This window comes from Carcharhinus amblyrhynchos, chromosome 3 (genome assembly GCF_965287045.1).
Source record: "Carcharhinus amblyrhynchos chromosome 3, sCarAmb.v2.hapA, whole genome shotgun sequence".
Classification (NCBI taxonomy): Eukaryota; Metazoa; Chordata; class Chondrichthyes; order Carcharhiniformes; family Carcharhinidae; genus Carcharhinus; species Carcharhinus amblyrhynchos.
In genome coordinates, this window is record NC_137326.1 from 82,788,168 (window position 1) to 82,813,322 (window position 25,155).

Below are 25,155 nucleotides of genomic sequence, written 5' to 3' on the forward strand. Positions count from 1 at the left end.
AAGTGATGATGGATGTCCCAGAGCTAAGACCTCACTCTATGGGCAGAATTTACCTGTAGAGGTGGCCCACCATTGGTCGGCAGATAGATCATTTGGTCCCGCTGTTATTAATGAGGTTTCTCATTGAATGCACCCCTCACCAACAGGAAACCCATGTTGGGGGTGTGCCATCAGTGAGGCCTGAATATATAACTGGACAAAGGGTTTAAAATGGCTGTGATGTGGAGATGCCAGTGATGGACTAGAATGTGAAGAATGTAGAGACTAGCATTCCAACCATTCTTCACATTCCAATCCGTAATTATCTTGCAATTGTGTCTTAGTTTATGTATGCTGTGTTTATGCAACTACCTTTCCACTCACCTGATGAAAGAGCAACTCTCCAAAAGCTTGTAATTCCAAATAAACCTGTTGGACTTTAACCTGATGTTGTGAGACTTCTTAAAATGACTGAACGTATGACTGACAATGGCTCAAACAAAAGGGGTTTCCTGACATTCAGAACTGCTGCCACCTCATTATTTCTAAAGGACCACTAATTCGCCCTGTGACTGCAGACATTAAATCCCAAGGAATTATACAAAGGTTATTTATATTCCCAATGCCAGGTCCTGGACAATGGAGATGATCAGTCTATGAGGACAAAAGAGCCTGAAAGCACTGTTGAACGTATTAATGTTTGAAGCCATAATCATCACAATAATCCAGTCAAAATAATGTATATTCTGAGTCCAAATCAAGGTTGATGTCACATGACACTCTCAACTCCCACCCCAAATACCCCAAGCTTCTAGAACCTGAAATATTGCTTGTAGCTGCAATTAGTTGTGAAGATCCAACTGTCACCTTCCATCAACCAAGCAGCTGCAGAACCAAAGCTCTGTCCAGGTTTAAATTGCATGCCCTCATCTATACTGTTTCTACTGTAACCTCTGAACACCTGTACTAGTGCCTACAAAACTAACTCCCATCCCATCATGAAAGTTACCTCCATTGGAAAAGAAAATTCTCCAGCATCAGTCTTCAACCTGTTGACTCTGTGAAATGATACACCACTGGAATTTGATTCTGGACTCTGGACGCCAGAGAAACTATAATTGTTATTTTGTCTGTGGCCTTTGCCCTGAATCTCTTTCTTTTCTTTATCCCTCTTTTCCTGCATCAGTTGTGAATCCTGTTCTCATATTTTGAGTGTGTGTAAAATCAACTAACTCTTTGATTTTACACTATCTTATATTGGCGTGGAGTTGTTTGTAGAAATTGAATCACATCAAAACTGAAGGATTGGTGAAATATGCCATTGTTACAAAGGGGAAAATCAAAATCAAAAACACCTTTCTATTTGCAAATACGTGGTGAGAGGAGAAATGGGGTCTGTTCACTATGGAGAAGATATTGAATAAACTACTGGGATTAAAGGCAAATGGATCTCCAGCACCTGATGGCCTGATGGCTCTGGCATATTAAGGTAGGTGGCAGCAGAAATAGTGGATGCATTGGTTATGATAGTTCAAATTTCTTTGGATTCTGGTAAGGTCCCAATGGTTTGGAAGCATGTTAATGTGCTGCCCCTAATCAAAAAGGGAGGGAGGCAGAAAGTAGGAAACAATAAGACAGTTAGCTTGATCTTTGTAGTGGGGAAGTTGCTGGAATCAGTCACTAAGGAGGAGATGACTGAACATTGGGAAAGACAAAGCTCAATTCCCTATTGTCAGCGATGTCAGCATTGGCAAACTTGCTTGAGTTCTTTGAGGACAAAACCATCAATGTGGACAATGGGGAACCTGTGGATGTAGTACATCTAGGCTTCCAGAAGGCATTTAACAAGGAGCTGCAAAAAAAAGTGATCCAGAAGGTGAGATCGCAGGGGATTAAGGGTAGTGTACTAGATTGGATTGAGGATTGGCTGACTGACATAAGCAGAGTGTGAGATAGATGGATCCTTCTCTAGCTGGCGAGATGTAATGAGCAGTTACTAGCAATAACTTGTAGGGGTCAGTCCTCAAACTTCAACTGTTTACAATCTATATAAATAATCTGCAAGCAGGGACAGAGTGTAACATAGCAAAATTTGCAGATGATACTAATATTGGTGGGAAAGCAGGCAGTGAAGTGAAGAGAGCGGGTAACGATTTTACAGATGCATATAGATTGACTAGGAGAAATTTGGCAGATGGATTTGATGTGGATAAGTGTGAGGTTATCCATATTTTGGCTGAAAAAATAGAAAATCAAATTATTATCTAAATGGAAAGCAAATTCAAAATGTGTCCAAGCAGAGGGATCTGGGTGTCTTTGTTCATGAATCGCAGAAAGTTAATATGCGGGTACAGCACGTAATGAAAAAATAGGGATGTTGGCATTTATTGAAAAAGGACTGGAGTATAAGAGTAAAGGAGTATTCTTGCAATTATATTGAGTGTTGGTAAGACCACGTCTAACTATTGTGTCCAGTTTTGGTCTCTTTATTTGAGGAAGATGTGGTGGCATTGGAAGCAGTTCAGAGGAGGTTCAACAGATTGATTCTGCAGATGAAAAGATTTGTATAAGGAGAGCTTAAACAATTTGGGCTTATACTCACTGGAGTTTAGAAGGATGAGAGGGGAAATACTAAAAGGGATTGATGCAGTAAACGTAGACCAAATGTTTCCCCTTGTGGGGCAATCTCAAACAAGAGATCTCAGGTTTTGGTTGAGAGGCAGTAGATTTAAAACTGAGATGAGGTGGAACTACTTCTCACTGAATTTGTGAAACTTGCTGCCACACAATCTGGTGGAGTGTGGATCATTAAATGGTTTCAAGGAAATAGATACATTTCTGATAAAAATTGGGTTAAAGGGATATGGGAAACAGGTGGAGAGATGGATTTGAGACTAGGGAAAGAACTGCCATGATCTGATTGAATGACAGAGCAGGCTCAAGGGGCTGAATTGCCCATTTCTGCTCTTAATTCATTTGTCTCTATGTATGTTCCTATGTTTAAATTAACCCTCCCCCCGCTAATACTATCATGTATGTGACACATTTTAAACTGCCACTTGAAAGTTTTAGTTTCAGATCATTTTTCACTTTCAAAATAATCACCTTTGTTGACTGTTCATTATTATAATTTAGTTGAAACTCATTGTAAAGGTTTTTTTTATACTGGTTGCACATGCTTAAAAAGTTTATTATTTAATTACATTGTGATAATTATGAAAGATGTATGCCCACTTTTTGCTGACATTGGCGCAAATGGCTAAATATTCTCTTCTGGGTTATATCATACCATAATATAAATAACATTTTCATTACTTACACAAATGTTTAATAATATTTTTAAATTAATTTTGCAGCAAGGGAATGAAATCATATTTTTAATTGAAAATGTTAATATTTTGAAAATGATAGCTGCCTAATTTTATTTTAGAACATCGAGCCCTACAGTGCAGAAAGAGGCCCTTCGGCCCATCAAGTCTGCACTGAACACAATCCCACCCAGGCCCTACCCCCATATCCCTACATACTATACCACTAATCCCTCTAACCTACGCATTGCTGCACACTAAGGGGCAATTTCTCAGCATGGCCAATCAACCTAACCCACACATCTCTGGACTGTGGGAGGAAACCGGAATACCTGGACGAAACCCACACAGACATGAGGAGAATGTGCAAACTCCACACAGACAGTGACCTGAGCCAGGAATTGAACCTAGGACCCCGGAGCTGTGAAGCAGAAGTAATAACTGCTGTGCTGCCATGCCGCCCAATTGGTAAGCAAATTATGTAAAAGAAATGTTTAAATGATTTCAGGTAATGCATAAATCTGTACATTTGAATAAATGAGTAATCTAAAAATGAATAATCTAACTGTCCAAGCATACGATGATTTCAGTAATTATTGTTTTAATTATACTAATTCAAAATAGAAGTATCCAGACAAGGCTTATACAGGGAGATGTAACCATTTTGTTACCTGAATAATTAATGAAACGGGCATTTTAGTTACTTGAACAACTAGTGAAACGGGCTTCTCTTCATTCTCGGTGAAGTTGTAGAGGCAAAGAAAGGATTTTCTGTGCGAGGCCTTGGGGGATTTTCTCACAGGACGAGACTGAGGAGCGTGCGACCAAGTGCAAGGTGACCATCCAGGTAGCTGAGTTTTGGATAATCTCCAATTCACGGAGAGTGGACGGTGGGAGGCCCGCCTAGGGGTGTGAGAGGAGGAAGATGCAATTTTTGAAATCATGGGCTGACTGGCCGAGGGCAGGAAAATGGGGAAGGCAGGTGCTTAACCACCAGTATGAGATCAGTTGTTTGCGGTCAAAGTAACAGTCAGGGGTTGGGTTACAAAAGAAACGATTATCACTGACCGTATAAGAAAAAACTGGTGCCCGAGATAGGGTAGGGGGAAGGGAGTGTAGATAAGGGCAGAACTAGCTAAATAAGTTTAAGATAAGAGGGCAGAACTAGCTAAATAAGTTTAAGAGAAGGAAAGGCGGGACGTATGATGAACTCGCGAATGCATATAAGGTATGATCATGTATTGTAAGGGTGTGTGTACCTACGGGACCACACCCGTTCTTGCAAGATCGAATAAAACTGACTTAGGAGAAAACTCATCCGTGTCTTTGATTTCGAACGGGGTTAAGGGGATCTGAAGTGGAATCGTGTCTCCAGAGGTGTCTCCTTAAAGGGGGGGTTGCCGCCGGTGGAAACCTAACGGTGATAACTAAGCCGGTCGAGCGTCCACCCCTCCAGGACTGGGTCAGTTGCTCGGGTGTAATCCATACAAACTGACCGGCCTCAGACTGGGAGCCGTTCTTACTTCCTACAGGGGCACTCTCGAAAACTTGAACCTGGATGTAACAAAAGTTTTGGCAAGGTCATAGCGGCAGGTAAAAAGAGTGGAGACAAGCACAGTTTACAGGAAGGTAGAAGGTAGTGGTCTGTGAAACAGGATGTGGCATCAGAAGAGTGGATAGAGAGATAAACCCAACAAGAATATTTAAAGTGGCTCAACATAGCAGCGTGCTGCATTCCAAATATTCACACTTCAAATCATTGCTCTTATTACAAAAATGCACCAACCTGCAAAAATCAATGAATGGCCATAAAATCTTTTACGCAAATTATCATTGGGAGGAAACTGAAACTAAGCACAGATTGTTCCCAAACTCGACCAGCCTTTTTTTCCCCATGTAATTCGCCGTCAATTCGACCTTTTGACTTTGGCGTGCTATGTGTATATATCTCAGTTCCTGTTGGAGTGCCTTTCTTACTAAACGCTGGATGAGTGTGTTGGCACAGTAAAAAGTTTGACAACACCAGGTTTTAGTCCAACCGATTTATTTGATAGTAAACGCACAAGCTTTCGGAACTAACCCGAAAGCTTGTGCGTTTACTATCAAATAAATCGGTTGGACTAAAACCTGGTGTTGTCAGACTTTTTACTGTGTTTACCCCAGTCCAACGCCGGCACATCCACATCATAAGTGTGTTGGTGCAGTACGTCTGGTTCTGAGGAGGGCGGCAGTCACTTTGATCCCAGAGACAGTGCTTTAATATTTGTTAATAGAAAGGATGAGATTACAGATAAGAGAACCTGTCTGGGTGGGAAGGGGGAAGGGACAAGTCATTCAGGAGTTAGCATTTTAACCAGAATGTGGTTCGAAGACGAGTACAAAAGATGTTGGAGAGAGGTGATGTAGTTTGAGAGATCGAACCAGAAATTGAGGTAATATTTAGGAAGTAAAGGAGTGGAAATAAACGATGCGAGAGAAAAAGTACTCACCTGATGAAAGGGCAACACTCCAAAGACTCGTGATTCCAAATAAACCTGTTGGACTTTAACCTGGTGTTGTGAGACTTCTTACTGAGAGAAAAAGTGTGTGGCGAGAACTATCCCAAGAACTATTCAGTGGCTGGCATGATTTACTGGGCTTGTATTAATACTGGTGCTGTGGTCGAATTCTATATTACTTTCTATTTCATGATATAAAAATTGGCACAGTGGTTAGCACTTCTGCCTCACAGCGCCAGGGACCTGGGTTCAATTTCAGCCTTGGATGACTGTGTGGAGTTTGCATATTCTCCCTGTGTCAGCATGTGTTTTTGCTCCAGGTTTCCTCCCACACTCCAATATGTGTGGATTAGGTTGATTGTAAGAAGCCTCACAACACGATGTTAAAATCCAAAAAGTTTATTTGGTAGCAAACCCCACTAGCTTTCGGGGCTCTGCCTTGTGGTGTTTGCTACCAAATAAACCTGTTGGACTTTAACCTGGTGTTGTGAGACTTCTTGCTGTGTTTACCCCAGTCCAATGCTGGCATCTCCACATCTAGGTTGATTGGCCATGAGAAATTGACCCTAGTGTTGGGGGATTAGCAGGATAAATGTATGGGGTTACAGGAATAGGGTCTGTGGTTAGCACAAACTTGATGGACCAAACATCCATCTGTACTGTAGAGATTCTATTCTAATATCCCCTTTAGTCCTCAGAATGATTTATTGTCCCTCCAGTTTTAGTATTGTCCGCAAGTTTGGGCACCACTCTTCCTAACCCAATATATAAATCGTTGATGCATAAATCTTATTGGAAGGGGTTTTGGTTTTCACCATAAGTCCTGCTTTAAGAGTTAACAACCCTGGCTGAATGTATTCCTGATTTTCACCACATGATCCGCTGTCTTTGATAATACTTTAGTAACTAACAACCAAAACAAATTCAAGAACATGTTTTGAAGAAGTGACCATGCCCTCACTCCTACGATGATTAATCACTTGGCTTACTCAAAGTGTTTTTGGAAAAATGTAAACTTCTAGAGACTCCAGTTCAATCCTGGAGGCTTGGTGACTTCATATAGCATCATACAATCCCTACTTACAGAAGGAGGCCATCCAGTCCATCAAGCCTGTACCAACAATAATCCCACCCGGTCCCTAGCCCCTTAACCCCATATATTTACCCTGCCAATCTTCCTGACAAGTTAGTATGGCCAATCAGCCTAACCCGCACATCTTTGGACTAAGGGAGGAAGCTGAAGCACCTGGAGGAAACCCTCACACGCAAGGGGAGAATGTGCAAACTCCACACAGACAATCACCTGAGGCCGGATTGAACCCGAATCCCCAGCACGGTGAGATAGCAGTGCTAACCGCTCTGCCATTGTGCCACCATTTTATCATTGCTTTTGGTAAGTGTGAAGAAGTTATTTCAGCCTCATAAGGTTACGTGGAGAATACATTGTATTTGCATTTCCAGTGTTAGGATCAATATTTGGATCATTGAACATACTATATGGGCCTGATTTTATCATTTTCATTCCAACTGCTGAATCTGGGCGCAATTCAGATCCGACTTGGAAATCTGCTTTCAGGCACCCCAATACGCACTTAGCCTGGAAAAAAATTGTGGGTTTGAATTGCGCTGTGGGCGGGGCTTATCACGCCTGAAATGACCAGAGCTCTAAACTGTGCGTGCACAGTGAGGAAAAAAATATTGAAAGTTGCGTCCCTGTCACATCGCTCCCAGGCCACAAAAAGCATATAAAGCGGCCCGGGAGTAAAAAGTGGGAGTGATGGCTCCCACAGACATCACCCCACCCCCCACAACATAACTGTCCGCCTTATCCACCTCCCCCCACTACCCCTAGACACCAAAACCTGGCTTTTTTCTATTTTTTTCATTTCTGTATGGCTATGTGTGAAATTTTATTCTGTTATTTTACACCAGTTCAAATGCAAGTGAGGCATATTTTTCAACTATGGTGTTGTTCTCATATGAATGTTTAATAGAGTTGTCCAAAATTCCTCTTAATATTAAACCATTTAAAATAAAGGTCTAATTTGAAAAATCTTAAGGCACATATTAAAATGAAGGGGCATGACTACAAATATTCATAAAAATGTCAGTGCACTGTCTTATAAAAGAGGTGTTGAGAATATGTATCAGCATCTACCTGTGTTAAGAAGTGTGCAGATTGTGTTTTTCAAAGAAGTTCATGCTTTAGAACACAGAACATAGAACGTAGAACATTACAGCGCAGTACAGACCCTTCGGCCCTTGATGTTGTGCCGACCTGTGAAACCAATTTAAAGCCCATCTAACCTACACTATTCCAATATCATCCATATGTTTATCCAGTGACTATTTAAACGTCCTTAATGTTGGCAAATCCACTACTGTCTACGTGGAAGAGCATTCCACGCTCTTACTACTCTCTGAGTAAAGAATCTACCTCTGACGTCTGTCCCATATCTATCACCCTCAATTTAAAGCTATGTTCCCTTGTACTAGCCATAGAGTAGCATGAGGGGACTTATTCAGTCTATTAATGTGTTTTGTCAGTTTATTGTTTCAATTTGAATTCTATTTCATGGTAATATTCATTTCTTGAAATAAAGGCTGCAAAAATCTGGTAACCACTGTAAACGAACATGAAAATTGTGATGCATCATTTATCCACACCCTTTATTTCCGGTGCAGTCATTATGCAAACTTTGTTGCTGCCAGTTCATTTAAACATCCATGTCATGCAGCCAGGGTTAAGCATGTTCTTGAGAAGCTGTAGGCCTCAGCAGGAGATACAGGCTTCATCAGGAAATGCTAAATTGTGAAAGGCTAGCATAAGGCCAGCCTTAAAGTGAGCCTGTAGCTTCTTAACCTCTGAAATGTTTTGGGTATTTTACTCAAAAAGATGCTGGAAGTCATTGTAAATGAGATTGACTTTAGCAAGACACATGGATGGTGCAACATGACAAATGCTGGAGAACTGAAGATCCTTATAGTATTTGTTGATTGGCAGATTGCAGGCTGAGCAGTTTAAGGAAACAAGTGAGTCTGCAGAAAAAGCTGAATGGCTTTTTACCTGGAGAGATTGGGTCATCTCAAGGTAAAGCTTGAGAGTGGCTGTGACTTTCAAAGCCACAGGCAATGGATATCCTTTAAGTCTATGCAATGGCAACTCCTGGAGAAGGTGACCCATTGGTTCTCATTCATCTCAAGGAAGGACAGATGCCATCTATACACACTGAGCTGTAAAAGTGCCTCTGGACCGTCACTCTCTGGGGCCACTCTAGTAGCAGCAGAGTAGGCTTTGCCACCCCTTCCTCCTCAGGTTTCCGCTCTTGTCTTTGGACAGTTGAATGCCTCCTTGATGTTTTCTCTCCTTTTGATGTACTAGAAGAATGATAGTTTTACGAGCTCTATTTCTGTCTTGCACTACTTACTGCAAGTGGGGAAACAGCAGGAATGAGCATTGAGAAGTTGCGTCCATTGGTCGACCCTACATCCCTGGGAGCAGTGTCTCTATGGTCACTGATTACTGTGCTAGCCATCACATTGAGAAGCTTTCCCTTAGTCTCCCAGAATGGACACGACCCGACACTGTGCTTTCCCCACTCAGCCTGACCAAATTGCCAAGATGCATAAAAGGTGTATGTAGTCATCTTGACAATCACTAACAATATTATCCTCAGCTTGCTCTGAGGCTGCAGTTTAGCTGCAATTTGTCCCGGAGATTTGTGTACAAATCTTCTTTGTGAAGTGAAGGTTCCTAACACATTGGGTGGAATTTTCCCATCGCACCCACCATATGAATCATCGCTGGGGCAGACCATGCGATGGTCTATTGACCTCGGGCAGGAATTTCCGACCTTGGGGCGAGTGCGACTGGAAAATCCCTTCCATTGTTTCTCATTGAGATTTAGGTAGGAGAATTTCTCACAAAGCACCTGGGTAAATATAGCCTCGTGCTGTGAGCCCTTCTCAATCTCCCCTTTCTCCTCCTCCCTCTTCCAGCAGCTTGCCTTGTTTTGTGTTACATCTGGCCATTCTTCCTGTCATGTTGCAGCCCAAGGGAGATGTAATCTACCACTCCCATGTTTAACAGTAAGTGGTTTGTGCAGAATCGTTGAAGTATGGACAAAGTCTGAAAGCATGTGTCATGTCACTGTTTCTAGACTTCAATAACTTTAAACAATTCTCAAAAGCACCAAACACTCGTACAAACTCAGACAAAGGCAGCCAAAGAAAATTAGTAACTAATCAGAAAGTAGTTGATGCTCCTTTAAGTAGGGCTGGTGCAGATCATTCTGGGAGAGAGCATTAGGTGACTTATTAACTGGAGTATTGAGCTGCAGTATTGATTTTTTTTATTTGTTTGTGGAATGTGAGCATTACTGGTTGGGTCAATATTTGTTGCCCATTCCCAAGGGCATTTCAGAATCGACCACATTGCTGTAGGTCTGGAGTCACATTTTGAACTTTGCAAAATGTTGCAAATTTGCTATTGAGAAGTTAACAAGAAAATCGAGAGATGTTTTAGATTTCACAGAAATGTTGGGGTGCCTGAGAAGTGTGTGTGCAGAAAAACATCTGTGACTGTTTTTAGTGAAAACAATGCAATAAATCTTCCAGATGTAGAAATCCAAAGGATTTAAGGAGAATGCAGATTTGAAGGAAATTAGCATAAGAAGAAAGGTTGTATTGGAGAGCTTAATAGAATGGAGAGTTGATAAGACCTCAGGACCTGATATTATGCATCCCAGAATGTTGAAATAAGTTGCTACAGAGATAGTGGATGCATTGGTGACCGTTTTCCAAAATTCTATTGATTCTGGAACGGTTCCTGAACATACCGGAGTTGAGGGGGTTGAGCTATGAGGAGAGGCTGAATAAACTAGGCTTGTACTCGTTAGAGTTTAGAAGAATGAGGGGAGATCTCATTGAGACGTATAAGATGATGAATGGGATGGATAGGATAGAGGTGGAAAGACTCTTCCCGCTCAAAAAAGACAGTAGGACTAGGGGGCACAGCCTCAAGATAAAGGGGGGGCGGTTCAGAACGGAGTTGAGGAGGAACTTCTTCACTCAAAGGGTGGTGAATCTCTGGAATTCTCTGCCCGTTGAAGTGGTGGAGGCTGCCTCGCTAAATATTTTTAAGAAGCGGGTTGATGGGTTTTTGATAAGAGAGGGGATTAAGGGTTATGGGGAGAGGGCGGGAAAGTGGAACTGAGCCACGACAGATCAGCCATGATCTTATTGAATGGCGGGGCAGGCTCGAAGGGCCAGATGGCCTACTCCTGCTCCTATTTCTTATGTTCTTATGTTCTTATAAAGAACATAAGAACATAAGAAATAGGAGCAGGAGTAGGCCAACTAGCCCTTCGAGCCTGCCCCGCCATTCAATAAGATCATGGCTGATCTGTCGTGGCTCAGTTCCACATTCCCGCCCTCTCCCCATAACCCTTAATCCCCTCTCTTATCAAAAACCCATCAACCCGCGTCTTAAAAATATTTAGCGAGGTAGCCTCTACTACTTCAACGTGCAGAGAATTCCAGAGATTCACCACCCTTTGAGTGAAGAAGTTCCTCCTCAACTCCGTTCTAAACCACCCCCCCTTTATCTTGAGGCTGTGCCCCCTCGTCCTACTATCCTTTCTGAGCGGGAAGAGTCTCTCCACCTCTATCCTATCCATCCCATTCATCATCTTATACGTCTCAATGAGATCTCCCCTCATTCTTCTAAACTCTAATGAGTACAAGCCTAATTTATTCAGCCTCTCCTCATAGCTCAACCCCCTCAACTCTGGCATCAGCCTAGTAAACCTCCTCTGCACTCCCTCCAAGGTCAAAATATCCTTGCGTAAGTACAGCGCCCAAAACTGCACACAGTACTCCAGCTGCGGCCTCACCAATGCCCTATACAGCCGCAGCAAGACCTCCCTACTTTTATATTCAATCCTCCTCGCGATGAAGGCCAGCATCCCATTCGCCTTCCTGACCACCTGCTGCACCTGCAAGCTGGGTTTTTGCGACTCATGCACAAGGACCCCGAGGTCCCTCTGTACCGTCGCCTGCTGCAGTTTTTCTCCACGTAAGTAATAATCCTTCCTACCATTATTCCTACCAAAGTGGACCACCTCGCACTTGCCAACATTAAATTCCATTTGCCATTTCCTGGCCCATTCACCCAGCCTATCTAGATCCTTCTATAGACTCTCCCCACCCTCCGCACAATTTGCCTTTCCACCAATGAAGATTAGAAGATAGTAAATGTCACCCCACCATTTAAGAACAGAGGGAGAGAGAAAACAGGGAACTATAGTCCTGTTAGCCTTACATCAGTGGTAGAGAAAACATTGGAATTTAGTTTAAAGGTTGTGATAAATAAACACTTAGACAATCATTTTTCTGATTGAGCATAGACTCACCCTCTCCACCAGACTACCACATTCCCCCCTCCACGGACGTCACTGACCACTCACCACCCACCCTCCCCCCACCCCACCGCCCCCTCTCCCCCTCCCGGGGATCACTGGCAACTCTAACAACTCTATCCCTCCTCCTCCCTGGACATCACCTAGATCTCAGTCCCCTTCAGACATTGCTGAGCTCCTGGGCTCCACCTCACCCCAGATATTGCTGGCCTCTCAACCCTTCCCCCAGACATGCCAGGCCCCTCAATTCCTCCAGGCACCCCCATGTCCCTATGTGTCTGAATCCTAGCAACCCAACACCATCCCCAGTGCCATGCATCACTTTGATTGTCACCTCAGCGGCACAAGCACTGCGTCATGATCACTAATGATGTCCCGCATGGCTGCATCATCCCTTCACATAATTGGTGCACGATGCCTTCTGTACCCCCAGTTGTGTGGCGCTGGTGTGTGGCACAGAGCTTCTCCTCCCACCCCAGATGGCCACTCCCCCCAAATATCCTGATGCCACAGGCCAAACTAATGCTCATAAAAGTGGCCATGGGAAGACCCTGAACCTTTGTGCACCTACCTGGATGTTTGACTCAAAGTCCAAAGATGTGTGGATTAGGTTGATTGGCCATGCTAAATTGCCCCTCAAGGTCAGAGGGATTAGCAGGGTAAATACAAAGGGTTATGAGGATAGGGCCTGGGTCGGATTGTTATCATTGCAGACTCGATGGGCCAAATTGCCTCCTTCTGCACTGTAGGGATTCTATTATTCAATGATTCCATGTGGCTTCCAGGTCAAACAGAAGTAGGGAGGCACCCTCCTGACTTCGATGCAATGACTGCCCGTTATAGGGAGAACTGCAGAGTTCACAGCTGGATTTTTAAAAAATCATTCGCTTTTGACCATGCACCAACTGTAACAAAATACGAGCATCATGGTCAGAACAGACCATCACTTCCTTTCCTTTCTGTAGGCAGGCACTTGTGCATTTCTGAGAAATCTAGTGGTTTCATTTTCCATCAGAGTTGATATTTGCATCATTTTTATAAGAGGTTGGCTCCCTATGTTTAATTTACTCCTGACCCAGTCATAACGCAATGGAACATTGATAACTCCATTATTCACAATTCCATCATTTGGAGTAGCACTCTGGAAGCAGAGCAGCTTCTCCATTGCTTTCTGTAAAATCCTTGTAGTTTAAAGCATCTTAACAAAGTCATGTAATTAACTCTTATTTCCTCATTCTTCAATCTGATTTTATTGTCAAGAAGTATGTGCAGTGGAAGTTACAAAGATGTGCAAATAATGAACTGATCAACTCATAAAGAGCAGCAAAGCTGTGATTACAGGCTTTACAACAAGTGGTACAGATCATATAGTTTCAACAGCAAATCACAGATAGACATGAGGCAGTGATGGCTATTCATGACTTTAAGACCTAGGTTTTAAATAACAACTGAAGAGTTAGTCTCTTGCCTTCCCATGCCCTTTGAATTTAGAAGTATGAAGCGAAAGCAAAGTTTATTTATGGCAAGTAGGCTTTCATTAACATCGCAATAAAGTTACTTGGAAAATCCCCTAGTTACTACACTCCAACAGCACTTGCTCAGGTACACTGAGGGAGAATTCAGCATGGCCAATGCACCTAACAAGCATATCTTTCAGATTGTGGGAGGAAACCAGAGCACCTAGAGAAAACCCACACAGACACAGGGAGAACATGCAAACTCCATACAGATAGTGACCCAAACCAAGAACTGAACCCAGGTCTCTGGAGCTGTGAGGCTGTAGTGTTAATCATTGTGCCACCATTGCCACACTCGCTCAAGAGACTATTATAATTTAAATAATCAGGCAACCAAAGTCAAACATTTCTCCACACAAGCACAGAATATTACATCAGCATTACTCAAAAATAACTGTGAAATTAATTTAATTATGAAATTAACATCTTTATCTTTAAAATCTTTACTTTGATGTCTGGAAACATTATAGGATTATGAAAAAGCTATTAAATGAAGCTCAAAGATCCAAGTGTGATCTGATGGCTGGGACAAGGGCAAAAAACTTCTCAATGTACCACACCACTGGGTTGAAATCAGTTGAGTTAATGGGGATTTGGTCACAGGCTGGAGAATCAGAGTCATGCATCATAACTTTAAGGGAGGGCCTGCCAAAAGCTCTTTTAAATAGCAATGGCAGCAGGGGAATGGTGGCAGTTGCCAATACAACACTGTCCCTAGGCCTAGGATCATCAGTGGATCATAGGCCACAGGTGAGTGATGCTGAGAGGTGGGGTGACAGGATGTCAGTAGAGGGGCAGGTGCAAGGTGGGTAGGCGGGGGGTCAGCAACAAGGGCAGGGTAGTGCATCTCAGAAGGTGCCCCCTCTTTCCTGTGCTAGGTCCCTCGATTAGGCACCAAGTGATTTTGGTGTATTTGAACAAAAGATTCCCATCTCCCAGGAGCCTTGCAGCAACACACATGAGTTTGCTTGTCCTTGCTTGGTGCATTGGTTAATAGCAGCAGTGATGGGATGAACCCCTGAAGTGAGCAGGGCAAAAAGGCCAACCATGGACCTCCCCATCATGAGTTTAATCAGGATTGAGGCAGAAAGGCAATGGGACCTCCACCGATAGCCACCCTGCTTGATTAAGTGCTACCCACCACCAAACTCACCACAGGAAAAGGTATTCAATTCAATCCACAAACTTTCGATTAACTTTATTGTGAGCATTGTATGTAATATATTTAAGGAAAATTATTTCGATTCCAGTTTGGGATTGAGGTTTGCCTTGGTGCAATCTCTTTAGCACAATGACCATACCATGACTGTGGTCTAGTAGCCTCGCATATTGCCGTCAGCTCAAGACAGGCAAAGCAAAATTCAACATGGCACCTAGAACACCTAATATTTTTACATCCTGTCTGGTTGTGCTCAAGGAGCCTGCCGCAAGTAGGGCATGCACGAATAGAAGGGCAGTTTTGCACTACAGTGTCTGGCAGGCTAATTAATGGGCAGCTGAGTAATGTATCCAATTCTATGTTGGTGCATCCCTCATTGTCACATCGGTCAGAACGTGGCACGGGTCCCTTCCATGGTTTCAGGCATTGCCAACAGAACTCGAAAACTTTCCCTGTCTCAGCAGTGCAGATGGTGCAGTGGACACTCAGGTTAGTCAAGTCTGTGCGTTCAACAAATGTTTCACATCCTGGACACTATTAGTAAGAAATAAAGTTAAACATTTAGTGAGCTTTAGCAACTACATATCAATAACCCAGGTTACAACAGTGAAATTCTGGCAAGCTAACTTTGTTGCACCAGTCTATCAAAATTGTTTAGTTCTGAAGTAGATTGACACTTCCTTCCATTTTTAATTATTGGTTGGTATATTAACATTAGTCTAAGATATAAACCCTCTCCCAATGCAACCAACTCAGCGTGGCAAATAGGTGAGTTCAAAGGTTAAAAGAGTATAAATCCTCTTAATGTACTGAACTAATTTGGACTAGCCTTCATTTTGCACTGTCATACAGCATTATTATAAGTTCTAACTGTATTTTTATACTGATTGAGTGCTGGTGTATTAACATTTTGCAAATTTCAGACATGGCTGGATTTGTGTCATTTGTTTTGAAAAATCTTCAAGCTCAGATTTTGCTGACAACAGAAAAGTAAAAGAGACTTTAAACAAAGTCAGACCCAAAGATCTAGCCATCTTTAATGTGTGTTGGAGGAAAATATAAGCCAGACCACGTAAGAATTTCAATCTCTAAAGGACATTAATGAACCAGATGGGTTTTTACAACAATTGATTGATGGTTATCATTAGACTTTTAATTCCATATTTTTTAATGAATTCAAATTTGACCATTAGCCATTTGAACCTGGGTCCCCAGAGCATAATGTTGAGTCAATGCCATTGCACTTTAACCTGGTATTGTGAGACTTCTTACTGTGCCACTAGTTCCCCACAGTTGTTACTCTTGATGATGATCAAAAAGTAATTTTCAACCCTTACTTATGGCTCATATTTAATGTGACACGATTATCCAGCATTGTTATTTCTATTGTGAGACCTACCGATTTGTATTCACAGTATTCAGCTGCAGCCAGCACAGCGACAGTTTCTTCAAAATATTGTTGCTCCTCAGAAGTCAGTGCTGCTAGTTTGCGAACTTCATCGTAGGGCCATTCCTTCCCACATTTCATTGTAGTTCCCTCCTTCAGCGCTGGGCAAAAGAACCTATACTGACCCTGTAGTGTCAAAGTTAAATTAAAATTAAGTCCTAAAACATCAACTGAGTGACCGTAATGTGAATGGCAGTAAGGGCTTTATCACTCCATTACAACTCCATCTACTAGGTTCTCTACTCACTCACTCAGTGTCCAATTCTTTCATTCAACAGCCAACTCATTCACTCAGTGACCATTTCCCTCACTTCATAATTGAACATTCAAATAAAAGCAAAATACTGTAGATGCTAGATATCTGAAATCAAAACAGAAAATGCAGAATAAACTCAGCAGATCTGACAGCTGCCAGATAGAGTTTATCCAGGATTTTCTGATTTTATTCCATAGCTGAACTCACTGTTCAACTCTGTAAATCAGTCCCAAAGTTAAAACATTTGGGATTGTGGGTAGTGTTTTGAGATGTATAGAAAGTTGATTAGCAGATAGGAAGCAAAGAGATGGAATAAGTGGTTCTTTTCCTGTGTACCCTAGTTCTAGATTCTCCAACCAGGGACCTCCCTGCATTGAGTCTGTCCAGGCTTTTATATGTTTCAGTCAGACCTCTCTCATCCTTCTAAAGTCTAGTTAAAATAGCCCAGTCAAACCAATCTCTCCTCATAGGACAATCTTGCTAGTCCTGGTATCAGCTTAGTATCCGCTGCACCCTGTCTGTGGCAAGTATATCATTTCTTTGGTAGGGAGACCAAAACTGCAAGCTGCTCTCCAGATATGTGTGAGGTGGTCCACTTTGGTAGGAAGAATGGTAGGAAGGACTATTACTTACGGGGCGAAAAACTGCAGCAGGCGACGGTGCAGAGGGACCTCGGGGTCCTTGTGCATGAGTCGCAAAAACCCAGCTTGCAGGTGCAGCAGGTGGTCAGGAAGGCGAATGGGATGCTGGCCTTCATAGCGAAGGGGATTGAATATAAAAGTAGGGAGGTCTTGCTGCAGCTGTATAGGGCATTGGTGAGGCCGCAACTGGAGTACTGTGTGCATTTTTGGGCGCCGCACCTGCGCAAAGATATTTTGGCCTTGGAGGGAGTGCAGAGGAGGTTTACTAGGCTGATACCGGAGTTGAGGGGGTTGAGCTATGAGGAGAGGCTGAATAAACTGGGCTTGTACTCGTTAGAGTTTAGAAGAATGAGAGGAGATCTCATTGAGACGTATAAGATGATGAATGGGATGGATAGGATAGAGGTGGAAAGACTCTTCCCGCTCAAAAAAGACAATAGGACTAGGGGGCACAGCCTCAAGATAAAAGGGGGTCGGTTTAGAACGGAGTTGAGGAGGAACTTCTTCACTCAAAGGGTGGTGAATCTCTGGAATTCTCTGCCCGTTTAAGTGGTGGAGGCTGCCTCGCTAAATATTTTTAAGACGCGGGTTGATGGGTTTTTGATAGGAGAGGGGATTAAGGGTTATGGGGAGAGGGCGGGAAAGTGGAACTGAGCAGCGACAGATCAGCCATGATCTTATTGAATGGCGGGGCAGGCTCGAAGGGCTGGATGGCCTACTCCTGCTCCTATTTCTTATGTTCTTATGTTCTTATATGGTTTCACCAAAGCCCTGTACAACTGCAGAAAGACATCCCTATTTCTGAACTCAAATATTCTTGCATTGAAGGCTAACATACTTCCTTCTCCTACATCATCTTATTTACTTTCTATTCCTATGCCCTCTTATTTTCAATATTCAATTAAAAAAAACAGACATTTCACTTTGCCTTAAGATCTCCATTGCATTCTTGGGATTAAATAGATTTACTTTTTCAACCAGAAGCAGGCTGGAAGTTGTGGTGAAGACCAAAATCAGTTGAGTGAAGAGCCTGTTATCTTTTCAACTCCTGCCAATTAAGTCAAGGGCAGGGAAATTTGATGTTGACCTTCCTGCTTAGAAGTCAACTGACTCCCTGAGGGAGCCTGTTGATGGCTACTCAAGGTCTCATTCTACCTCGATTTGCATTCTACCATGGTAAGGATGAGGGGCCCATTCCACTTTGGTTGTTGCCGTGTTTATTCTGGTAGCCTCCCAGCAGGTTGGGGGATTCCCCTGCAAATCAAGCATCCTTTGCCTCATGGAAGAGCATCCTGTGGGGCAAGGGCTGTTTCTGCTGAAAGGTATCACCTGCCCTCTACAACAGCCGCCTCCACAATACTTATACAGGGGTTGCCTAACTAGCCCAGTGAGTCCCCTTCTAGTCCCTTTCTGGGACCTCCAACAGTGATGCTGCTCCAGGCTGGGTGCAGTCCCAGAAATGGCCACCGGACCCAGTGGAACTGATAGAAGTGAGGAACTGCCAGCAATTAGCTAGCAGATCAAGGGATGATCTCTTCACCTTGGTGGGCAGAAGAACCTTACAGCAGACTGTTAACAACCTCACTTACATTCAATTCCAAGAGCTACAGAAGGACTGCCAAATGGGAACACTATCATGGCCATTAAATTCAGCCCTTACTTTAATCCTTGTTGCATTTAATATTTTGTCAATAAAAATTGATCTTCCAGTATAAGAACAAATTTCTTCGCTAGAAAAATGCAGAATTTTAAATCTAATTAATATTCCTTTTCATTTGAGTTCCGCCCTACATCCGTTGGCTATTCTTCAGGCAGAGTTGTCCTGATAGAAGTCTACAAGATTATGGGGGGCTTGGACAGAGTGGATAGTCAAAAGCTTTTTCCCAGAGTGGAAGTCAATTACTAGAGGGCATAGGTTTAAGGTGTGAGGGGCAAGGTTTAAAGGAGATGTAGGAGGCAAGTTTTTACACAGAGGGTGATGGGTGCCTGGAACTTGCTGCTGGGGGAGGTAGTGGAAGCAGATACGATAGTAGTTTTAAGGGGCATATGGACTAGTACGTGAGAATGGGAGTAGAGGGCAAGGGGTTTTAGTTCAGTTGAACAGCCTGGTTGGTGCAGCTTGGAGGCTGTTAGGGCCTGTTCCTGTGCTGTAATTTTCTTTTTTCTTTGTTCTTTATTACTCTGGCACTGAGCATTTTCTCAGTAAGGTTGAGGTTGATATAGTTTACTAAAAAATCATAAAGATATGAAAGTTTTTTAAATAACATTGCACTTGAGTTCTGTCATAATTAAGAGCAATGATTCAGATTATTCTTCAATGGTAGAACATAAGGTAACATTGGGACCAAAATAGACCGTCTATCTGGGAAAGTGGAAAAGATCCACATAAATATGTAAACAATAGGAAAGGAAAAGCACGCATATCCTGAAATAACCAACAATGAATGCAGGTTCTACTGCAGAGTTTTCATGAGGTGGATTCAATATGGTAAATATCCATAAAAATCTGCAGATTTTCATTTGAAATTACCAATGGTAGAAATAGATACTGTAGCACTAAAAAGTATCAAATTTGAAATAAATATTTATTTTAATAAGAAGCATAGAACCATAGAAAATAGGTGCAAGAGTTGGCCATTTGGCCCTGTGAGCCTGTTTGACCATTCACCATGATCATGGCTGATCCTCTATCTCAACACTATACACCCCCACACATTCCCCACATCACCTTTGAGTTTAAAAATCTATTTGTTTCCTTGATAAACATATTCAGTGATTCAGCCTCCACAACCATCCATGGTAGAGAATTCCACAGGTTCACCATCCTGTGAGTGATAAAGTTTCTCCTCACCTCAAACCTTAAATGGCCTACCCATTTAAGGGTGGCAGGGTGCACAGTGGTTGGAACTGCTGCCTCAGAGCGCCAGGGACCCAAGTTTGATTCTGGCCTCGGGCGACTATGTGGAGTTTGCACCCTGTGTCTGTGTGGATTTCTTCTCTAATTTCCTCTCACAGTCCAAAGATGTGTGGGTTAGGTTGATTGGCTGTGCTAAGTTGCCCCTTAGTGTCGGGGGATTAATTAACAGGATACATATGGGGATAGGGCCTGGGTTGGATTGTTTTTGGTGCAGGATCAAATGGCCTCCTACTGCACTGTGGGGATTCTATGATTCTATCCTGGGACTGTAGCCACTTGTTCTAGACCTCCAGCCAGAGAAAATAATATCCCTGTACTCAATCTGTCCAGCCCTGTCAGATTTTGATACATTTCAATTAGATCGCTTATCATTCTTCCAAGTTTGAGTGGATACAGGCCCAGTTGATCCAACCTCTTCTCATAGGGCAATCCTATCATCCCAGGAATCAGTCTGGTTAACTTTTGCTGCACTCCCTCTCTATGGCAAATATATCCTTTCTTAGATAAGGAGGCCAAAACTACACGTAATAATCCAGGTGTGATCACACCAAGGCCCTGTACAGCTGCAATGAGAAGCACAATGGCAGTAGGCTTGACATGGTCCAGTTAGTGATGAACAGCAAGTGGTCTGATACACCATTGCTATGGTCATTATAACATATCACATTTCACTCCGCCTGACAAAATCTTAATTTTAGAAAAACATACAAAGCAGTATTTCAAGAGGAATAAAGCTATGTCTTTACACATTTATTCCTATAAGTCCACCAAAACCCAATTTAAAAACCAGAATGATTTACCTGATCTAGAAGGCTTCGACACCAACCAGTCAGTGAGTTTGGGTCAACTGCATGCTTGCAGGACATTTCTGCTCGCAAAATATTAGGATCGTCATCTCCTGAAATAGCAAAAACACTGTCACTTTGAGAGTATAGGGAATTCCAATTGTCAGAAGGCAAAGGTCAGAAAACATAAGACTTCTAGACCTAAGGACACATTCGATGAATATCTTAACTTGAGATTGTGCATGGTAATTATCTACAAATTTCATTTCCGCTATTGCTCCAACCTAATAAAATGGCTCCCAATCTTTTAAAATGGCTGCCAATATTCTCAAAGAAAATACACAATTGAATTTTTGCAGTACTTTTGATCAGTATTTCTGTGACATACAAGCTACCTGGCTGGCAGTCCTTCATTTAGTTGTTGGAGGATGGGGGTCGGGTGGTGAGGGGGTGGGGGCGAGAGAGGGAGTTGTCAACCCTGAAGGATTGTCCTGGAGTCTCTAGGAATTAAAGAATCTAATGGACATTGCTGCATCAGAAACCCAGGAAGAAAATCAATGGGGACTGAAAAAAAAATGTTTTCTTCCGACTTCTTTTGTGATCAAACATCTAGATTTATACTAAATTTTAGAAAGCAGTATTTCAAGAGGAATAAAGCCATGTCTTTATACATTTATTCCTTTAAATCCACCAAAGTTTACAATTCTAGCCTGAAATTGAGGATAGATGTGTAAAACAGAATAAACTAGATCTTTCAAAGTCAGTACTATGTTGACTTTTATTTGCTGTGGTGTAAAACTTAATATGCAGTTTGTCCAATGTTTAATATATGGTGTATTATTTTCAATCTATTAACTTGTACCTTACTTGTATTCATGGGGCATGGGCATTGCTTGCTGGCCAGCACATATTGCCCATCCCTAGTTGCCCAAGGGCAGTTGAAAGTCAACCACATTGCTGTGGTTCTGGAGTCACATGTAGGCCAGACTAGTTAAGAAGGGCAAATCTGGGAAACTAAAGCAAGAATGGACAATTGCCATTGCTATTATTCATAGTACTTATATTTGTGCCTTTATTTTCCAGGTACAAGGGATCATTGTTTCCTGCAGTCGAAATTCTTACAGAATCAATTGTGGCTTCCAGAATTCAGAACCTTAATTGGAATTTTATTAGTATTATTTGAATTTCTAAGTATTGATTGATTTGTAGCTAAATCATTTCGAATCTCGAATTTCCTCCAACCGAGATGAGAAAGGAAAAAAGAAAGATAATAATTTGTTTCAGTGTTTAGTTTGTGATTTTGATTTAGTATTTTTATTAATCCCACCCACTAAAAAGCAACAATAGCAAAGTCTCTACAAAGTTTGATCCAACCCTGGACAGCTGCTTCATGCTATCCAATAGATATCTGGGATTGCAAACTTGAATGTACCATGGTTCTACTCACAGTGAAACTTGTGAATGAAGTAAAAAATGTTTAAATCTTGAGTGTATAAGTCAAAGCACTGAGATGGTTCATTGGTTAATTAATCTATCTGCGTCTTTCGGTAAAATAATTTCGTTTGCCCTAAAGGAAATCAGCTCAGATAAGGTTAGGTCATATTTAGAAAGTACAATGTATTCCCAAAGGAAAATCTTCGAAAAAAAAAGTACCGTGCTAATCCATGGCTAGTATTTCTGCAGGCGAAGACAGTAATTTCTGCTATTCCTTTAAAACATAACAGGCAGAACATATATATTTATTTACCTGTAATTTCATCCTTCCTATTTACAAACTTCAGGGTGCGATCGCCTGGATCATAACGTTTTTCTGTCTGCTGCTGTTGTTGTGACATTTTACAGACTACGCAAACTGTAAATGATCTTTGTGCTAAAACGCTGAATATAAATTTAACTGGAAACTCCCATCAACAACACATTTCCGGAAACAGTCTTGCACAGTGGAGCCGCAGACGTATTTAGCCGATGATAAATCAATCTCGAATTTCCTCCATATAGGTCACACCTTTTCATATATACCATTATTCCTTGTGTTAAACAGCTGTGCACTAGAAATAAGAAACTATTTCAGCATGATGGCTGTTGTGGCCCATGCTGAACACAAGCTCAGCGAGAACTTTTGATGTTTTAAAAATAACAGCGGTTTTCATGCAATACCAAGTAACAGCTGCAATCTTTCGTTTCGGTTTCATTTCTCGGTACGAGCTGGGGATTTAAAGGAATTGGAGTTTGTTTATGAAAACATTGCCCTTATTTCACAATTCCATCTTTCTGTTTCTGATTACCACCCCAACGTTGTTCAAAAGGGATAAGTTAAGTTACAGTGACATATATTTTCTCCTCATTTCTACCTTACACTCTCCTATTTTAAAAGCAGTGACCTAGATATTCAGGAGCAACACTTCTGGGATCATAGTGGGGTATGGCATGGCCCATATTATTGGGCCTTTTCCAGCATTGTCATGTGCCTCTGTTGTGCCAAAGTGTACTAAAGACTGGAGAGAATAGCGAAGAAACCAGGCAGTAGCTAGCCTGACAATTGTTATTGAGTAGGTGGGTCTGAATGGGGATGCTGGGATTAGGAGAGTGCAAGGGTGGAGTGAGTGCATTGTTTCCTGCAACTTTCATCTGAAAATATAAACAAAAAAGAGTACAACATATTCTGGATGTGCATAGGAATAATCACTAACTAAATTCCCCTCTAGGTCACACACCATCCCGATTTGGGCATATATCTCTGTTTCTTTGTCATTGCTGGGTTGAAATCCTGGAATACCCCACCTAGCAACCTTCCAGAAGTATTTAAACAGCATAGACAATTCAAGAAGAAAATTCACCATTGTCTTCTAAATTAGCGATTGGCGATAAATATTTGCCTTGCCAATGACATTCATATCCTGGAAGTGAACAAACAAAGACACTGGACCATGATCCAAGCTGCACAATGGAAGATGGTTGTGGTGTTTGGAGATCAATCATCTCAGATCCAGGGCATCACTGCAGGAGATTTTCAGGGTAGCATCCTAGGCTACCCGGAAGAACTCCCTATCAGAAGTGAGGATGTTCGCTGATGATTGCAAAATTATCAGCACATTTTGTGACTCCTCAGATACTGAAGCAGTCCATATCCAAATACAGCAAGACCTGGACAATATCCAGGCTTGGGGCTGACAAGCAGAAGTAACATTCACACCACACAAGTGGCAGCTAATAACCGTCTTCAACAAGATAATCTAACCATCACCCCCTGACATAGAATGGCATTCTTATAGCTAACTCCCCCACTATCAACATCCTGGAAGTTGCTATTTACCAGAAACTGAACTGGACTCTTTTTTCATTCATTGATGGGACATAGGCATCACTGCTGGCCAGCATTAATTACTCATCACTTGTTTCCCTTGGAGGGCAGTTGAGAGTCAAGCACATTGCTGTGACTCTGGGATCACATGTGGACCAGACCTTGTAAGCTCAGCAGATTTCTTTCCCTAAAAGCCATTAGTGAACCAGATGGGTTTTTCTGACAATTGACAATGATTTCATCATCATCAGTAGATCCTTAATTCCAGATATTTTTCATTTTTTATTCCATTATTTGCCTGGTGGGATTCAAACCCAGGTCCCCAGAACATTAGCCAAATCAATACTGTGGCTACAAGAGCAGGTCAAAGGCTAGGAATCTTGCAGTAAGTAACTCACTTCCTGATTCTCTAAAGCTTTCTACCATCTAGAAGGCACATTTTAGGAGTGTAATGGAATACTCTCCACTTTCTTGGATGAGTGTAGTTCTAACAATACTCAAGAAACTTAAAACCATCCTGGACAAAGCAAACCGCTTGATTGCTACCCCTTCCACAAACATTTATTCTTATCAGCACCAACGAACAGTAGCAGAACTGCATACCATCTACAAGATGCATTTCAGGAGCTCACCAAGGTTCCTTAGGCAGAACATTCCAAACCCAAGACTACTACCATCTAAAAGGATAGGACCAGCAGATACCTGGGAAACACAGCAGCTGGAAGTTCTGCTCCAAGTCACTCAGTTTGAAGTTTTCAAGGTTTGTTTATTAGTGTCACAAGTAGGCAATGAAGTTACTGTGATAATCCCCTAGTCGCCACACTTGGTGCCTGTTCAGGTATACTGAGGGAGAATTTAACATGGTCAATGTACCAAACCAAGACATTTTTCAGACTGTGGGAGGAAGCTGGAGCACCCAGAGGAAACT

General features: G+C 42.1%; 1 protein-coding gene across 2 annotated transcripts; it reads right to left on the reverse strand.

Moving 5' to 3' along the window:
• Positions 1-13,439: 13,439 nt before the first annotated feature.
• Positions 13,440-23,025, reverse strand: LOC145341423 (uncharacterized). 2 transcript variants are annotated; one of them, XM_080186364.1, is made up of 4 exons: positions 22,674-23,025; positions 20,942-21,039; positions 16,280-16,453; positions 13,440-15,414 (listed from the first exon to the last, which is right to left on the reverse strand). In XM_080186364.1, the coding sequence occupies exons 1-4, from the start codon at positions 22,759-22,761 to the stop codon at positions 14,947-14,949; spliced, it is 828 nt and encodes a 275-aa protein (XP_080042490.1). In that variant the 5' UTR covers positions 22,762-23,025; the 3' UTR covers positions 13,440-14,946. The 2 variants fall into 2 exon arrangements, with proteins under 2 accessions (XP_080042490.1, XP_080042491.1); XM_080186365.1 differs by lacking the exon at positions 22,674-23,025 and adding an exon at positions 22,580-22,611.
• Between the last annotated feature and the right edge of the window lie 2,130 nt (positions 23,026-25,155).